This window comes from Hyperolius riggenbachi, chromosome 6 (assembly GCF_040937935.1).
Source record: "Hyperolius riggenbachi isolate aHypRig1 chromosome 6, aHypRig1.pri, whole genome shotgun sequence".
Taxonomy (NCBI): domain Eukaryota; kingdom Metazoa; phylum Chordata; class Amphibia; order Anura; family Hyperoliidae; genus Hyperolius; species Hyperolius riggenbachi.
In genome coordinates this window covers 21,445,240-21,463,639 of record NC_090651.1, presented here as the reverse complement: position 1 = coordinate 21,463,639, position 18,400 = coordinate 21,445,240, and the positions used below count along the sequence as shown (strand labels likewise).

The 18,400-nt window shown below is 45.5% G+C and overlaps 1 protein-coding gene across 1 annotated transcript; it reads left to right on the top strand.

Moving 5' to 3' along the window:
* The first annotated feature begins 248 nt into the window (after nucleotides 1-248).
* On the top strand, nucleotides 249-11,737 carry COA7 (cytochrome c oxidase assembly factor 7). The gene is made up of 3 exons (XM_068242410.1): nucleotides 249-428; nucleotides 2,584-2,724; nucleotides 11,055-11,737. Exons 1-3 carry the CDS (start codon nucleotides 323-325, stop codon nucleotides 11,498-11,500), a joined length of 693 nt encoding a protein of 230 aa, XP_068098511.1. The 5' UTR covers nucleotides 249-322; the 3' UTR covers nucleotides 11,501-11,737.
* Nucleotides 11,738-18,400: the final 6,663 nt, after the last annotated feature.

Genomic DNA, 18,400 nt, shown 5'->3' with positions numbered 1-18,400 from the left:
TACTAATGAAAATATATGCATCTTGCAGACTGGTTATTGGCCGCTAGAGGCCGCTCTGTAAAAGAGTCCAGTGGTCTCCAACAAGATGGCCGTCAGTGTGTGTGAGACTCGATGGAGGAGTGGTCCATCTGCGTCCTCCCTCTTCCCAATCACAGCGGAGATCCCAATATGCTCCTTATACAGACACACCCCCGTGCGCTGGCCACGCCCCACCTGCGGCTGCTGCTGCATCCCGTTGCCTGTGGAGCGCGCGCACGGAAGGGCAGAGCTGCGGGAGCGAGCACGGCGCTAGAGGACAGTACGGGCATGTGCAGCAGTCATCATGGCTGGTTTGGTTGACTTCAAGAACGAGGAGGAAGTGAAGGAATACCTGGATAACCTGGGCACAGAGTACTCCTACCAGTGCTACAAAGAGCGGGATCCGGATGGTGAGAGGGAAGGGGCATCAGCCTCTGCAGCACTTTACAGAGTACACAGCCATGTCACTGAATGTCCTCAGAAGAGCTCACACTCTAATCTTGCCATAGTCATAGTCTAATGTCCTACCATATTATTGTGTATTTATATAGCACTGGCATCTTCTGCAGCACCTTACAGAGTACATAGTCATGTCACTGAATGTCCTCAGAGGAGCTCACACTCTAATCCTGCCATAGTCATAGTCTAATGTCCTACCATATTATTATTATGTATTTATATAGCACTGACATCTTCTGCAGCACATTACAGAGTACATAGTCATGTCACTGACTGTCCTCAGAGGAGCCCACAATCTAATCCTACCATAGTCATAATCTAATGTCCAACTATATTATTATTATGTATTTATATAGCACTGACATCTTCTGCAGCACATTACAGAGTACATAGTCATGTCACTGACTGTCCTCAGAGGAGCCCACAATCTAATCCTACCATAGTTATAGTATAATGTCCTATTATACTATGTATTTATGTAGCACTGACATCTTCTGCAGTACTTTTCCGAGTACTATCTCAGAAGAAAACACATACTGTATATAAGTAGATAAATACTTGCTCTGCTTACATAACATATGTATTGCACTATCCACGTTTTGATTTTAGTGATTTTTCTACAGTAAAAAAAGAGAAATCCTTTTTTGCATTTCCCATTTTAACTGTGGCATTTTTAAGCCAATCCTGATGTTGTTTCTTCCCTTAATCTCCTTGGCCTGTTTTGCCCGCCCTTCACTATAGAAAGTGCATGGTCTCAGCATGAGAAATATTGGCCAATCAGAGTGGAACAGAGGTGTGAAGGGGAAAACAGGAGCAAAAGAGGCTTCCACTAATCAGGCTGCATTAAAGTGGATCCGAGATGAACTTTTACTCATTGCATAATTGTGTTCCTTTCTTATTGTTTATAGGGCATTCCTCAAGCCAAATACTTTTTTGTTTTAATACTTTAATTCCCTATAAACTAAACAGGCCTCGCCCACAGTTTTCAGAGAGCCTTGGCAGTAGCAAGGGCTCATGGGAGCTCAATCTGGGCAGGAGGAGGGGGAGGTATTACTAGCCAGAGATTTCAGAGGCAGAGGGGAGGAGGAGGGGGGATTAGGTTTTTATCACAGTCTGTGTGCTGATGGTGCAGATAAGCTTGGCTGTGAGTAATGTTTACAAACAACATGGCTGCTGTCGTATCACAGGAAGAAATAATCATATTCTATTAAAGCTGTATGCAGACAGATTTGCTGTGTAAACCATCTAAACTGTACATAAGATATATAGACAAGTACTTGTTATAGTTAGTTTTTCATCTCGGATCCGCTTTAAATCTGAGAGGAAAGTAGAGAAGCAAAAAAAAAAGGTCAACCCAGCATGCCCTGCAACTTCCTTTTCGTGTACCAAATTTTGTGTGTACCAAATAAGTCAGGTAAACTGGGGAATGATCATTTAGCAACAAGAAAACTAATAGTGATTTTAACTGTTGGGTTGACTGGTTAGCATCCTTATTACTTGTTTACCAAATAAAAATAAAGAATTGATTTTATGCCCGACAGTTACACTTTAACAAGCTTGAGCTTGCGGGGCAATCTGTAACTTTGGTGTGGGAGGAACACACTAAGTTCATGCATATAGGCCTTGTGCACACCAGAGGAGTTTTTCTGAGCGTTTTGAGGTTTTAAATCTGCTGCTAATGTTATCCTATGTGTCTGTGCACACTGGAGCAATGAGGTTTTGTAAAAAACCAAATAGCATTACATTGGGAAGAGCTTTTAGAGGTTTCAAAAGCTCTTCCCAATGTAATGCTATGGTTTTTTTTACAAAACCTCATTGCTCCAGTGTGCACAGACACATAGGATAACATTAGCAGCAGATTTAAAAACTCAAAACGCTCAGAAAAACTCCTCTGGTGTGCACAAGGCCATAGTGTCCTTGCCCAGATTTGAACCTGGGACTCTAGAGCTCTAGAGGGGAGAAGAATATAGTGTGTAGTATGGAGGAGAATGGGGTGCAATGGGGGGGGGAGACGAGGCTGTGTTGTACAGTAACGGGGTGCACAGTGTGGGGTGTTGGGGAGGTTATTGAAATGCTCACTGAGGAATTCTGTTTCATTTATTCCAGGCTGTTATCGTTTAGTTGAATATTTTGAAAGTATTAAGAAAAACTTTGAAGCGGCGGCCAAATTAGTGAAATCTACCTGTGAGGAGCATGAACATGGCCAGAGCTGCTATAAGCTGGGAGCCTATTACGCTACAGGAAAAGGTGAGTGTGGCTGAACGCGCTGCTTGTATATTGCTATGGAACGTGTATAGTGTATAGACTCACGCTATACTGTATATTCACACTTTAAATCATTATAAAAACAATCGTTCATGGTCATTTTGAACAACACAGTATTGATCCTTGCGGAAGTATGTACAGGTCCTTCTCAAAAAATTAGCATATTGTGATAAAGTTCATTATTTTCTGTAATGTACTGATAAACATTAGACTTTCATATATTTTAGATTCATTACACACAACTGAAGTAGTTCAAGCCTTTTATTGTTTTAATATTGATGATTTTGGCATACAGCTCATGAAAACCCAAAATTCCTATCTCAAAAAATTAGCATATTTCATCCGACAAAGAAAAGTGTTTTTAAAACAAAATAAAGGTCAACATTCAAATACCGTATATACTTGGATACAAGTCGACCTCGTGTATAAGTCGACCCCAAAATTTGACCCGCTTAAGCTGGTATTTTTCAATGTTTCAAGTATAAGTCGGCCCACGAAAGTTGATAGCTGCAGGTGGGGACTAGGAGGGCTACTGGTTCTACACTTGGGGACCAGAAGTAATGTCTGCACTCGGAAACTAGGAGAGGTTAATAGCTAACTCCCCAGTTGCAGCCAGCACCTGCCCAACATTGAACCCCTGTGCCCTGTATGGCTGCAGCTGTGTCCTCCCTTCTGTGTGCATTGTGATTCCTTAATTTGCCCACCTATAGACCCCTCTCTCTCTCCCCCACCCCAAGTGCCCTGTATGCAGAGTGCACATTGCAGCACAGCAGGCATACATTCCTAGGGCAGAGTTTCCCCTCAAACCTCCCCTCCCTTACCAGCCACTGTGGTCCCGGAAGCGGGAGAGACGCTATAGTACACTTACCGGCATCAGCGAAGAGGAGATCAGAGGACACAGCGCGCAGCGGGGGATTAGGTAATGTATGTCAGCCCGGCTTACACTGCATTCATGTAACAGGGAGAGAGAGGCGGGCATCCGTAGGGAGAGGGCAGCGGGCACTCAGAGCTAGAGAGACAGGGAGGCACCACAGCGGCTGGGAAGGGAGAGGAGGTTTGTTAGGGAAACTGGCCATAATTATTAGTAGGTGGAGGCAGGAGGGAGGGAGAGCCAGAGAGGGAGGCAGTTTAGAATAGCATAATTAAGAGAGAGAGGCGCTGGTCCCCAGCTATAAGTTGGTAAATTTAGGACTGTCTCAAGTACAAGTCGACCACCCCCCCCCCCCCCCCACACACACACACACACTTTTACACTGTGAGTCAGTCCTAAATTTCTCGACTTACAGCCGAGGATATACGGTAATTATGTTCAGGTATGCACTCAATACTTGGTTGGGAATCCTTTCGCAGAAATGGCTGCTTCAATGCGGCGTGGCATGGAGGCAATCAGCCTGTGGCACTGCTCAGGGGTTATGGAGGCCCAGGATGCTTCGATAGCGCCCTTAAGCTCATCCAGAGTGTTGGGTCTTGCGTCTCTCAACTTCCTCTTCACGATATCCCACAGATTCTCTATGGGGTTCAGGTCAGGAGAGTTGGCAGGCTAATTGAGCACAGTACTACCATGGTCAGTAAACCATTTACCAGTGGTTTTGGCACTGTGAGCAGGTGCCAGGTCGTGCTGAAAAATGAAATCTTCATCTCCATAAAGCTTTTTAGCAGATGGAAGCATGAAGTGCTCCAAAATCTTCTGATAAAACACAGTGGACCAACACCAGCAGCTGACATGGCACCCCAGATCATCACTGACTGTGGGTACTTGACACTGGACTTCAGGCATTTTAGCATTTCCCTCTCCCCAGTCTTCCTCCAGACTCTGGCACCTTGCTTTCCGAATGACATGCAAAAGTTGCTTTCATCCGAAAAAAGGACTTTGGACCACTGAGCAACAGTCCAGTGCTGCTTCTCTGTAGCCCAGGCCAGGCGCTTCTGCCGATGTTTCTGGTTCAAAAGTGGCTTGACCTGGGGAATGCGGCATCTGTAGCCCATTTCCTGTACACGCCTGTACACGGTGGCTCTGGATGTTTCTACTCCAGACTCAGTCCACTGCTTCCGCATTTCCCCCAAGGTCTGGAATCGGTCCTTCTCCACAATCTTCTTCAAGGTCCGGTCACCTCTTCTCATTGTGCAGTATTTTCTGCCACACTTTTTCCTTCCCACAGAGGTGCCTTGATACAGCACTCTGGGAACAGCCTGTTCGTTCAGAAATCTCTTTCTGTGTCTTACCCTCTTGCTTGAGGGTGTCAATCAGAATCAGAATTCGTTTATTTCGCCAAGCACGGTTGGACCATGCCCGGAATTGGATTTGGCACATTGGTTGGCACAGAAAGAGTAGTACAAACAGACAGAATAATACAGCAGGACAAGAGTAGTACGGCAGCAAAACAACAAGTCAATGATGGCCTTCTGGACAGCAGTCAGGTCGGCAGTCTTACCCATGATTGCGGTTTTGAGTAATGAACCAGGCTGGGAGTTTTCAAAAGCCTCAGGAATCTTTTGCAGGTGTTTAGAGTTAATTAGTTGATTCAGATTAAGTTAATAGCTCGTTTAGAGAACCTTTTCATGATAAGCAAATTTTTTGAGATAGGAATTTTGGGTTTCATGAGCGGTATGCCAAAATCATCAATATTAAAACAATAAAAGGCTTGAACTACTTCAGTTGTGTGTAATGAATCTAAAATATATGAAAGTCTAATGTTTATCAGTACATTACAGAAAATAATGAACTTTATCACAATATGCTAATTTTTTTAGAAGGACCAGTATATATAAAAGGTAACTTTTAAATACCGTATATATTCGCATATAAGCTGACCCGTCTATAACCAGAGGAACCCATTTTCCCCTTAGAAACCAGGAAAAAGTAATTGACTTGCATATAAGCCCCCTCCCCAGTATAGCCAACTCCACAGTAGCCAGATGTTCCCCAGTACAAGTCAGCACCCCTCCCCATAGCCAGATGTGCCCCAAGAGTGACAGCTGTGTCTTAGGACGCCACTAGATGGCGTCATAGATATGAGACACAGGGATTGGCACACAGGAAGAATCCCCAATCATTGCACCGCTGACATGTTGCTTGCACGCTCCGCTCCACAAGCCAGGGGACACAGGTAGTATTGAGCAGCACACTCTGCACACCATGTTGCAGGGGATGGGGGCATGGACACAGCAAGGAGCAAGCTGGCAAGAGCCGGACCACTACTGCACGATCCTTACACTCCTCTGCCAGTAACACAACCTGCTCCAACATCCATTCTGCTCCACTGCCTGAGGGGGGCAACTTTTCAGCACACTTTTTTGTGCTGAAAAATTAGGCTTATACGTAAGTGTCCTCTATAATAATAGGCAACTGTCCCTGCGTAGCAGGGACAGTTGTCTCAGTGTAGCTGGGTCCGTGCTTTTTGCTACTGCGCATGTGTGCACCACGAACCCAGCCTCACATAGGGAGGACGAGAAGGACGCAGCCAGGCGGGCGGGCGGCGGGAGCACGCGTGACGGGCAGGAGCGCGCATGCGTGCGGAGACAGACCTAGCCCGTTTTTAACGGGCTAAGGTCACTAGTATACAGTAGAATATTCTAAAATTCCCATAGGAGACATTAATGACATATCAAGGTAGGATTCCACTATTTGTACATCGTATTTGTAGATTCCGCCATCCAGGCAGATCTATTTTTGATCTCCAAACCCTGTCCCTTGACTACAGTAATACTTTTTTCTTTTCTTACATATAAAAATTATCCCCCAGCAGTCCGACATGTTTCAACTCCTTAATTCGAGCCGTCGTCAGGGAAAATTGCTAAGTGCATTAGAAAGAGAAAAGCATTGTAATCGCATATGAAAAATAATAAATGAGAGCATGTGCTCTCCTGCTCAGTCAGCAATCAAGCAATTTGTTTGCTGACTGAGCAGGAGAGCACATGCTCTCATTTATTATTTTGTATATGTGATGTGATTACAATGCTTTTTTCTTTCTAATGCACTTAGCACCCTAGCACGGAGCACTTTTCCCTGACGACGGCTCCAATTAAGTAGTTGAAACGCGTCGGATTGGTGGGGGGATAATTTTTATATGTCAGACAAAGTATTAGTCAAGGGATAGAGTTTTGGGATCAAAAATAGATGTGCCTGGATGGGGGAATCTACAAATACGATCTACAAATAGTGGAATCCTGCCTTGATATGTCATTCATGTCTCCTATGGGAATTTTATAATATAATTAAAAGTTAAGCGTCTCTGACATTGTTAGATCTGAAAAAACTACACAAATCTGATTTATTGAATTTAACACACTTAGCAGACCTTATACGAGACCGCCTAAAATATAACTTTTAATTTATTACAGTAAAAAACATTTTGATTTTATATTCATAATTAAATTCACATTAACCTAGTTGGGTAGTCGTGTGGAATAAAAATACAATTTAGAAAGACCATTCTATATTTGATAGTCAATTCTTGTCTATCCCAGTACTAGGCACTGAAATCGTATATGCTGAGTTACTTCTAAATAGTAAGAAACCCTCCACCTAAAACCGACCTGTTTCGGCTCCTTAAAAATAGAGCCGTCGTCAGGGCTACAGTAACAAAGTGCTTAGGGTGCAAAGTGCATAATAGAAAGTAGACGCGGCTATTTACAAATACATAATCAAGAAAAGCAAAAAAAAAAAGAGGTCATCATCTTCATTATATGGAGCCCGTACAGGGCTGCGTTCTCATTTTCCTGCCGCAATGCATGCTGGTTGATGTAGTCCATGAATTCAAGCACATCATTGTACCCGGATCCATCCACTACATTGTGGTGGGAAAAATGAGGCCCTGTGTGGACTCTCTGTGGAGAAGACTCCTTACAACCTTCCTAGGGAAGAGGGGCCACAGGAGCTGTCCCCTGTAGGTAAGCAATGCCTCCCACCCCAACCCCTTCCCCCGCTTACTGTTTGTCCACTTAACATGGACATTGCCTTGCACATCAGTTGCCCTTTCAGTGATAACTGACAGCAACTGATATATTTTAGTTCTGACAAAATCTTGTCAGAAATGGAAGGAAAAGCTTCTGAGAGGAACTAACGGCAAGGTAAGTATTTGCAGGTACAAATTAGACCTACCTCTACCACACGGTAAATACATTTCTGTGATTAAGACTTTAGCTAAGACAGGTATTAAGTGCCCCAATATAGCTAAGACAGGAGAGCCATTATCCACAAATGGCAAAAACATGGAACAGTGATGAACCTTCCCAGGAGTGGCCAGCCGGTCACAATTACCCCAAGAGCGCAGAGAAAACTCATCAGAGAGGCCACAAAAGACCCCAGGACAACATCTAAAGAACTGCAGACCTCACTTGCCTCAATTAAGGTCAGTGTTCACGACTCCACCATAAGAAAGAGACTGGGCAAAAACCGCCTGCATGGCAGATATCCAAGGCGCAAACCACTTTTAAGCAAAAAGAACATTAAGGCTTGTTTCAATTTTGCTAAAAAAAACATCTCAATGATTGCCAAGACTTTTGGGAAAATACCTTGTGGACCGATGAGACAGAAGTTGAACTTTTTGGAAGGTGCGTGTCCCGTTGCATCTGGTATAGAAGTAACACAGCATTTCAGCAAAAGAACATCATACCAACAGTAAAATATGGTGGTGGTAGTGTGATGGTCTGGGGTTGTTTTGCTGCTTCAGGACCTGGAAGGCTTGCTGTGATAGATGGAACCATGAATTCTACTGTCTACCAAAAAATCCTGAAGGAGAATGTCCGGCCATCTGTTCTTCAACTCAAGCTGAAGCGATCTTGGGTGCTGCAGCAGGACAATGACCCAAAACACACCAGCAAATCCACCTCTGAATGGCTGAAGAAAAACAAAATGAAGACTTTGGAGTGGCCTAGTCAAAGTCCTGACCTGAATCCTATTGAGATGTTGTGGCATTACCTTAAAAAGGCGGTTCATGCTAGAAAACCCTCAAATAAAGCTGAATTACAACAATTCTGCAAAGATGAGTGGGCCAAAATTCCTCCAGAGCGCTGTAAAAGACTCGTTGCAAGTTATCGCAAACGCTTGATTGCAGTTATTGCTGCTAAGGGTGGCCCAACCAGTTATTAGGTTCAGGGGGCAATTTCTTTTTCACACAGGGCCATGTAGGTTTTGAGTTTTTTTTCTCACTAAATAATAAACCATCATTTACAACTGCATTTTGTGTTCAATTATTTTATGTTTGACTAATAGTTAACGGTTTTTGATGAGCAGAAACATTTAAGTGTGACAAACATGCAAAAGAATAAGAAATCAGGAAGGGGGCAAATCGTTTTTCACAGCACTGTAGCTAGCATATAGTCAGATCCCCCCCTGTATATAGCTAGCATATAGTCAGATCCCCCCCTGTATATAGCTAGCATATAGTCAGATCCCCCCCCCCCTGTATATAGCTAGCATATAGTCAGATCCCCCCCCCCCTGTATATAGCTAGCATATAGTCAGATCCCCCCCTGTATATAGCTAGTATATAGTCATCCCCCCCCCCTGTATATAGCTAGTATATATAGTCAGATCCCCCCCGTATACAGCTAGTATATATAGTCAGATCCCCCTGTATACAACTAGTATATAGGTGAAATAACTAAAGGTGCTCGGAACTGCCCCCTCCTCATCCCCCCCACACCCACCCCCAACAATCTCGATCTCTCTGTCCAAATAAACACCCCCCCATGCCCATCTCACAGCGCTGTACGGGTATCGAGTGGCGGTGCCCGGGATTGGGGGGGTTGGTCGGACAGACAGAGAGATAGGGATTGTTGTGGGTATTTTAGGTATTTTACCCATATACTAGGTGTATATGGGGGGGGGGGGGGATCTGACTACACTTTTTCACTCCTCCTTCCACTCCCACAAGCAGTCGTGGAAATACCTCACTGTTTTCCGAGTGATCGGAAGGCAGGAAAATGTGCAAGATTTAAAAAAAACAAAAACCGAATGAGGTATTTTCCCGACTACTCCTTACTTAACCTCACATGGCTACCCGAATTGAGCCCCATGTGTTTATTTTACATAATTTTACTTTGTTCCATATAAAGCAAAACTAATCTGGAAAAAAAAGAAGTTTTAAAGCGGAACTGTAAATTTGTTTAAACCAAACAGTTTCACTTACCTGGGGCTTCCCCAAACCCCCAGCAGCCGTCCTGCCCGAGCCTCCGTTCTCCTGTGGGATCTACTTTCATTACCGCCGACTTGCAACTGCGCCTGCACGCCCCGGGCAATGCGACACTTTCTTCGCGTTCCCGCCCGCTATAGCTGCTCTAGCGGGTGGGAACGGAGGAAAGCGTCGCATTGCCTGGGGCGCGCAGGCGCAGTTGCAAGTCGGTGGTAATGAAAGCAGCTCCCGCGGGAGAACGGAGGCTCGGGCAGGACCGGCGAGGGCACAGGACGGCTGCTGGGGGCGTGGGGAAGCCCCAGGTAAGTGAAACTGTTTGGTTTAAACAAATTTACAGTTCCGCTTTAACTTACCTGAGGCTTCTCCCGTGCAGCCGTCCTGTCTCGCACCGGTACTCAAAGATCCTCCGGTCCCACCGCTGTGGCCCACTTTCCTTACCGCTGAATTACAAGTCGACGGCTTCTGCACTGCCCTGGCCGCACGTTTCCTCATTCACACTCCCATGGCCAGGAGCCTCCTGCGCAGTACGAGAAACCCTCATACGGCGCCTGTGCAGGACGCTCAGTGAATGCCAGGCAACTGGTATTGTTTAAAGCCAATAGGTAACTCTTTAAAAATAAAAAAGTCAGATACTCACCTAAGGAGAGGGAAGGCTCGGTCCTAAGGAGCCTTCCCTTTCCTCTCCCGGTGCCCTCGGTGCTGCGCTGGCTCCCCCGTTCGCGTCCGCCGCCGCAGGGACTTCGGAGGTCTTCGGGAGCACTCGGCTTCCGAAGACGGGCCGCTCCATACTACGCACGCGCGAGTGCTTCATAGAGGGCGCTCGCGCATGCGTACTATGGAGCGGCCCGCCTTCGGGAGCCCGAGTGCTTCCGAAGGCTTCCGAAACCTCCCTTCAGTGACAGTATTTGACCGAACTGGTCGAATACTGCTACGGGGGATCCTGCGTGGGACCGGGCACCGGGAGAGGAGAGGGAAGGCTCATTAGGACCGAGCCTTCCCTCTCCTTAGGTGAGTATCTGACTTTTTTATTTTTAAAGTGGTAAACATTCACTTTAAAAAGAAATAAAAAATGACAGTCTCCATATCACTCTCACTTCAGGTGTACTTTATTAAAGCAATACTGTTTGTGTCAGTGACTCATGCATGTCTTTTGTAATATGTGCCTGTGTCCTGCAGGAGGACTACCGGTGGATCTACAGGCCGCCTATAACTGCTTCCTGAAGTCTTGTCAGAAAGGAGGGAGGAAGTCCCTGGACTCCTGCCATAATGTCGGCTTGCTGTTACATGACGGCCATGTAAACAACAAGGAGCCGGACCCTGTGAAGGCCAGAGATTATTACACAAAGGCCTGCGATGGCAACTTTTCCGCCAGCTGCTTCAACCTCAGCACTATGTACCTGCAGGGGGCGCCTGGACTCCCCAAGGACATGAGTAAGGCGCTGCACTTTTCTGAGAGAGCCTGCGACCTTGGGCACATATGGGCCTGCGCCAACGCCAGCCGCATCTACAAACTGGGCGACGGGGTCACTAAGGACAACACGAAAGCGGAAAAGTTGAAAAACCGTGCTAGCGAACTTTTCCGGCAACAAAGGGAGGCCGAGCAGATCACCTTCGGAGAGTAGAAGCCACTAAATAGGGCTGCAAATAATCTGCTCAACATACAGACTGAGACTTGAAATCGTGCTGTGAGCTGCTCAAAGATAACAGAGATGACAAATATGAATGTTCTCAAGAGTTCCATCTGCTAGGGATTGCGCATGTGTAAACAGGAAGTTTTGAATCAGGATGATACCATTTATTAGTAGTGATGGGCCGAACTGTTTGCCTGGCGAACCTCTCTGGGCCTCTTACTACTTCTGGGTCGCAATGACCCGGAGTAGTACGCCTGCGCTGCCCAGCGGAGCGCGTCCTAGATCGCGCTCCTGTTGCCGGGCACTCTCTGCGCATGAGCGTGACGTTACTCATGACGTCACGCACATGCGCAGAGAGTGTCCGGCAACAGGAGCGTGATCTAGGACGCGCTCCGCCGGGCAGTGCAGGCGTACTACTCTGGGTCATTGCGACCCGGAAGTAGAAAGAGGCCAATGGATTTAGAGATTTTCGCCAGCGAACGGTTTGGGAACTGTTCGCCACATCTCTATTTATTAGTAATGAGGTAGAAAGGTGCACAGGCCCAAGCTTAAAGCTGATCCGAGATGAAAAACTAACTATAACAAGTAACTTGTCTATATATCTTATCTAAAGTTTAGATCGTTTACACAGCAAATCTAGTTGCAAACGGCTTTAATAGAATATAATTATTTCTTCCTGTGATACAATGACAGCAGCCATGTTGTTTGTAAACATTACACAGAGGCAGGCTTATCTGTATCTTGAGCAAAAAAACCTAATCCCTCCCTCCTCCCCTCTGCCTCTGAAATCTCTGGCTAATAATACTTCCCCCTCCTCCTGCCCAGACTGAGCTCCCATGAGCCCTTGCTACTGTCTGAAAGTGCCTTGGCTCTCTGAAAACCTGTGGGCGTGGCTTGTGTAGTTTATAGGGAGTTAGAGTATTAAAACAAAAACAAAAAAGTATTTGGCTTGAGGAATGCCCTATAAACAATAGGAAAGGAACAAAATTATGCAATGAGTAAAAGTTTATCTCGGATCAGCTTTAACAAACTCACCAGAGTGCTCAAATCCCAAAATGCAGTCCGTCCAGTATCAATAGTAGAAAATAGCGGCTGGGCACATCCAGATTAAAACACTACTTTATTAAAGAGACTCTGAAGCCTCCCTAAATCACTGTTTTTTTCTCCACAGTCCTGTTAAAGGTGAACTTCAGCCTAAACAAACATACTGTCATCAAGTTACATTCGTTAGGTTAATTAGAATAGATAGGTAATATAATCTTTTACCCACCCTGTTTTAAAAGTTCAGGCAAATGTTTGTGATTCATAAGGGCTGCCATCTCTGTCATGGGGGCTGCCATCTCTGTCATGGGGGCAGCCATCTTTTTGGTTGAAAGGAGGTGACAAGGAGCAGGAGACACAGTTCCAACTGTCCTGTGTCCTGATTACCCCTCCCAGCTGCACACGCTGGGCTTCAAATGTCAAATTCAAAATGTAAAAAAAAAAATTGCACCAAAACAGCAGAACGAGAACAACATCAGTTATCCCATCATGCTTTGCACAGCATCAGGGGAAAAAAGCCTGGGCAGTTTTCTTCTGTGCAGCTAAAAATGAGGCTTGTATAAAAGAAACAAAGTTCTGATGCTGTGAAACTGTTAAAGAAACACCAAGCCTTTTCAGTGCTGCTGAGACGATTTTTAGTCCGGAGGTTCACCTTAAGCATGATTGCCCCTTCTGAAACGCTGCATCCCCACGGCTGAAATCTCACTGAATCCCCCCCTAAAATCCCGGGGCAAAAATCCACGACTTTTCTGGTCGTGGATTTTGCTGCCCGGGGTGGCAGAGCTTTGGGCTGTAGCTCTGCCCCTGCTAGAGTCAATCTGCCCGCAGATCTCCGCCTCTCCCCGCCACTCTCAGTGACGGAAGACAGAGGGGCGTGGAGAGGCAGAGATCCTCGCAGATTGACAAAGTAGAGGCAGAGCTACAGCCCAAAGCTTTGCTTCTATATGAAAGCGCTCCCCTAATCTTCCCCCGGGGATTTCGGGGGGGGGGGGGGCTTAAAGGGGCACTACAGCAAAAAAAACTGTAAAATTTAAAATATGTGCAAATATATACATATAAGTACATTTTTTCCAGAGTAAAATGAGCCATAAATTACTTTCCTCCTATGTTGCTGTCATTTACAGTAGGTAGAAATCTGACAGAAGCGACAGGTTTTGGACTAGTCCATCTCTTTATAGGGGTTTCTGAGGGATATATTTATTTTCAAAAGCACTTAGTGAATGGCAGTTGCTCTGTCCAACTGCCAAAAAACTATAGCAAGCAGGGAAGCCGGCCAGCATCATTGATTAAAGAGAAACTCCAACCTAGAAATGAACTTTATCCCAATCAGTAGCTGATACCCCCTTTTACATGAGAAATATAATGCCTTTCACAAACAGACCATCAGGGGGTGCTGTATGACTGATTTTGTGCTGAAACCCCTCCCACAAGAAGCTCTTGGACCGCGGTACTTTTGGCAGTTTGTTATGTAACAAGGTTCACAGACAGGAAATAGCGGTTTACAGTGGTCTCTAACAGCCAAAACAACTAGGAGCAGCTACATAACCTGCCCACAGTAAAAATGTCACCATGTAATAAATGTCAGAATGTAAATCGGGGAGAGGAAGGATTTTACAATGAGCAAACACTGACTAAATCATTTATACATAATTATTGTAAAAAATGAAGCACTTTTTTACTACATTATTTTCACTGGAGTTCCTCTTTAAATCCTTTTTAGGGAATATCTTTATAAAGAATAAAAGCCTTGCTGAGAATCCCCTATGAAGAGATGGACTAGTCCAAAACCTGTCACTTCTGTCAGATTTCTACTGCCTACTGTAAGTGACAGCAACATAGGAGAAAAGTAATTTATGGCTTATTTTACTCTGGGAAAAAATTTACTTCTTATTTATATATGTTTGCACATATTTTAAGTTTTACAGTTTTTCGCTGTATTGCCCCTGTAATTGAGACTGCAGCTGCGGGGATGCGGCGTTTCAGAGGGGGCAATCAAGCCTAACAGGATTGTGAAGTAAAAACAGTGATTTAGGGAGGCTTCAGACTCTAAATCACATTAAAATCCAGTTCCACAAATGCAATAGGCAACATGGAGAGAGAGGGAAGGGATAAGCAAGTTCAGTCGACGGCTGTTTCGCACCCTCACATGGAGCGCTTCATCAGGACACCCGAGCCCCTCAGAACCCCCCCCCCCCCCCCCCAGCTTAGTGTACCTGAAGCCTGTATAGGGCAAGCAGGCCGGACTCCGTCAGTCCACGCTATGAGTGGCCGCCATGCCGCTTCCTGGTCGCAATGCGCTCCATCAACCGGAAGTGCGTCACGAGAGCATCAGCCAATCAGATGTCGGCGTATCCCGCAAAACATCAGTTTCTCGCCGCTAGTTAATTGCATGCAGGGGGGTAAGAGGATCGACAATTCCTCTTCGTGACCGACCGCTCAACCAAAGGGTTGGCAATCGAAAATACAGGCACCCAACTTCCAAATGGTATCATCCTGATTCAAAACCTCTTGCTCTTACTGATGGCTAACACGGTACAACACTCTACTGCTATTGGCATGTGTAAACAGGAATGCTTGTCTTGGGCATGCCTTAATGTTTATCCCGTGGAGAGGGGTGTGGCTGCTGCATAGACATTGCTTGCACTGGATGAACAGTCGGGGAACAATAATTCATAATTGGACAGGAACTGATTGCAGAGCATGCACAGTCACATGACCATCCTCTAATAATCGCTGACAATCACCAGGTGGGGTGGCTGCCATTTATCGGCTGTGGCTGCCTCTTGGGAGACCCCCAGTATTGGTGGTGGTTTATTTTATTTTATTTTTTTCTTTCCTTGTCCATTTACTTGAAGCAATATAATTATTGATGTTTTTGGTAAATTTACGGCTGCTGGAAATTGCAATGAAATGTTAATATTTAATAACATTAAATGTTTATATTTTATAGATGTTTTTCTTTCCCCTTTGAGACGTCAAAGTGGGATTATATGCAAAAATCATTTTTTTTCTCTAATGCATTAAAGAGGAACTCCAGTGAAAATAATGTAATAAAAAAGTGCTTAATTTTTACAATAATTATATATAAATGATTTAGAAAGTGTTTGCCCATTGTAAAAGCTTTCCTCTCCCTCATTTACATTCTGACAATCATCACATGGTGACATCTTTACTGCTGGCAGGTGATGTCACTGGATGTAGCTGTTGCTTGCTTTTTTGACAGTTGGAAACAGTTATCTCCCACAATGCAATGAGGTTCACAGCAGGGCTGTGGAGTCTGAGCAATTTTGGGGAGTCGGAATCAGTGATTTTATAAACTGAGGAGCCTGAGTCGGATGATTTGTGTACAAAATCCACAGCCCTGGTAAGTATTAGACTAAGGAGTCGGAGCAATTTTGGGGAGTTGGAGTCGGTGGTTTCATAAACTGAGAAGTTGGAGTCAGAAGATTTTTGTACCAACTCCAAAGCCCGGGTTCACAGACAGGAAACTGCCAGGACCATGGTGCTGACATCACACAGTGGGAGGGGTTTCACCAAAATATCAGCCATACAGAGCCCCCTGATGATCAGTTTGAAAAAAGGAATTGATTTCTCATGTAAAAGCGGGTATCAGCTACTGATTGGGATGTTCAATTCTTGGTCACGGTTTCTCTTTAAACACACTAAAAAAAAACACTATCAGACCTTGGACCCACTACAAACCGCTATCACTAATCGCAATCACTAGCGTTTTGTATGAGTGGTTTGTAAGCGATTTCATGAGCGTTTTGGGTAGCGAAAAAAAAGCGTAATCAATTTGCCAACGGTTGTGTAGCGATTAGTGTTTTTAATTCTGATTGGTCCTTTCAATTAATTTTATTTTTGTTACAGTGTGTAGTAATGTAAAAACGCTAGCAAAATTGTTCTGCGTAGGTTTTGACGAGCGATTATGCCAGCGATTATATACTTTACATTGCAGAAACGCTAATCGCTAACACTCAAAAATGCTGCATGTCCTGCTCCAGGGGAATTTGGCCCATCCAGAAAATCGTTCTAGTGGGTTCCAGCCCTTAGGCACTCTGCCGATCCGATTTGCAGTTCTGATTTTTCCCTGGATGCTATCAAGATAAAAATAAAAATGCAGCATGCAGTACCGATTCAAATTCGGAATCACATGTAAAATCGTGTCAAAATTGGAATTCCATGTAGTGTGCATGACTGCTCTCATGTCCATTGAATGCAGATTAACTCATTAGCAGCTTCACTGGTAGCTTTGAACTCCCCGGCAGGTCTTCTGGGTCCCGATCACATGATATGACGTGATCGGGATCCAGGAGACTCAGCGTTACATCTCCGGAAGAGGGGGTGATGGAAGAGGTGTAAGACACCGGGTGGCGCTGTAATGCTAACATGGTCTCCTGTATCTCGATCACATGAAATGACATGAACTGAGAAAACCTACCGGGATTACATTGCCGCGGTGGAGGAGAGAAGCTGTTCTATCCATCTGGACAGGTAACCATAACTGCTCCCCTCCCTGCCGAGCTTGCCAGGTTGGGGAAGACTCACTTCCCCAGCATCTGGAAGTTTTACTTTATTTGTATATGTGTAGTCCGGCGCCCATCCTTTAAAGTGGAACTGTAAATACTTTTTAAATACACTGTTTCACTTACCTGGGGCTTCTTCAAGCCCCCAGCAGTCGTCCTGTCCTGCGCGGGTTCTCCACGAGCCTCCGTTTGCCTGCTGCCAGCTACTTTCGGTTTTGCCTCCGGGCCACTGCGCCTGCGCGGCTCTTGCCACGCGTATCCTTTCTTCGCGTTCCAGTCCACAATAGCGCTATTGCAGAGGGGAATGCGAAGAAAAGATACGCTTGGCAGGCTGCGCTGGACTCGACTTACAAGTCGAGGTACAGAACGGAGCGGCGGCAGGACAATAGAGGCTCGTGGAGGACCGGCACGTGACAGGACGGCTGCTGGGGGCTTACAGAAGCCCCAGGTAAGTGAAACAGAGTATTTAAAAAGTATTTATAGTTCCGCTTTAAATACATATCCAGTCCATTACTGCACGATTGGAATCTCGGTTCACACTGTCTTTGATACTGAAATCTTTCAGTGTTCCACCACCAGGTAGCACCCAACAGAAACGCACTCACCAACTTCAATGTGACCACTGTCAGACTGGTCAGAAAGCGCACACTTCCAGGGTGCCCTGGTGCCTCAGGTTCTGGTCTCACTGTTACTGTTCATTCCACATGTCCAAGTTCATATGTCCAAATACCTTTGTAGAAAGAGTAGTGGAGCACTCCCCTTGGTTCAAACAGCGATGTGCCTCGGCTATTCTGTCAACACTCCAGAATCTTGGTAGCAAAAAGGAAACGAAGCCGGCACCATCAGATGTATATATAATTTAATCAGATCAAAACATGCAAACAGCCAATATGCGACGTTTCGAGGAGACAACCTCTTTTTTAAGCTGAGCTGTGCATGACCAAAAAAAAGGGCAGGGAAGATGGAGGGAGGAGACAAAGAAAGGGAGGACACGTTGCTGGGCGGAAGGGGAGCGGACGGCTTGTTGCCGCCCTCTCCCTTATGTAGTGCTGGGTGTCCCCTCTCGGGTCCGCCGATGGGCGTGGCCTGGCGGGGACGCACTTCCGCATGACTCTGCCCAGCAAAGAGTAGCCGTTTGCCCCTACTTGGGACTGGCGTGGATGGGGAGGTGGAGTGACTCCACTTTAAATGACCCTATCAGGTAGGTAGTTTTCTGGTTTTCCATCAGGTCCACTAGGTAGGACCTGACTTGATTGGTCAATGTTTTAGCACAGTGCTGATAGGCTGCCATGTGTCCATGTCGTAGATATATAGGACTGTTTGG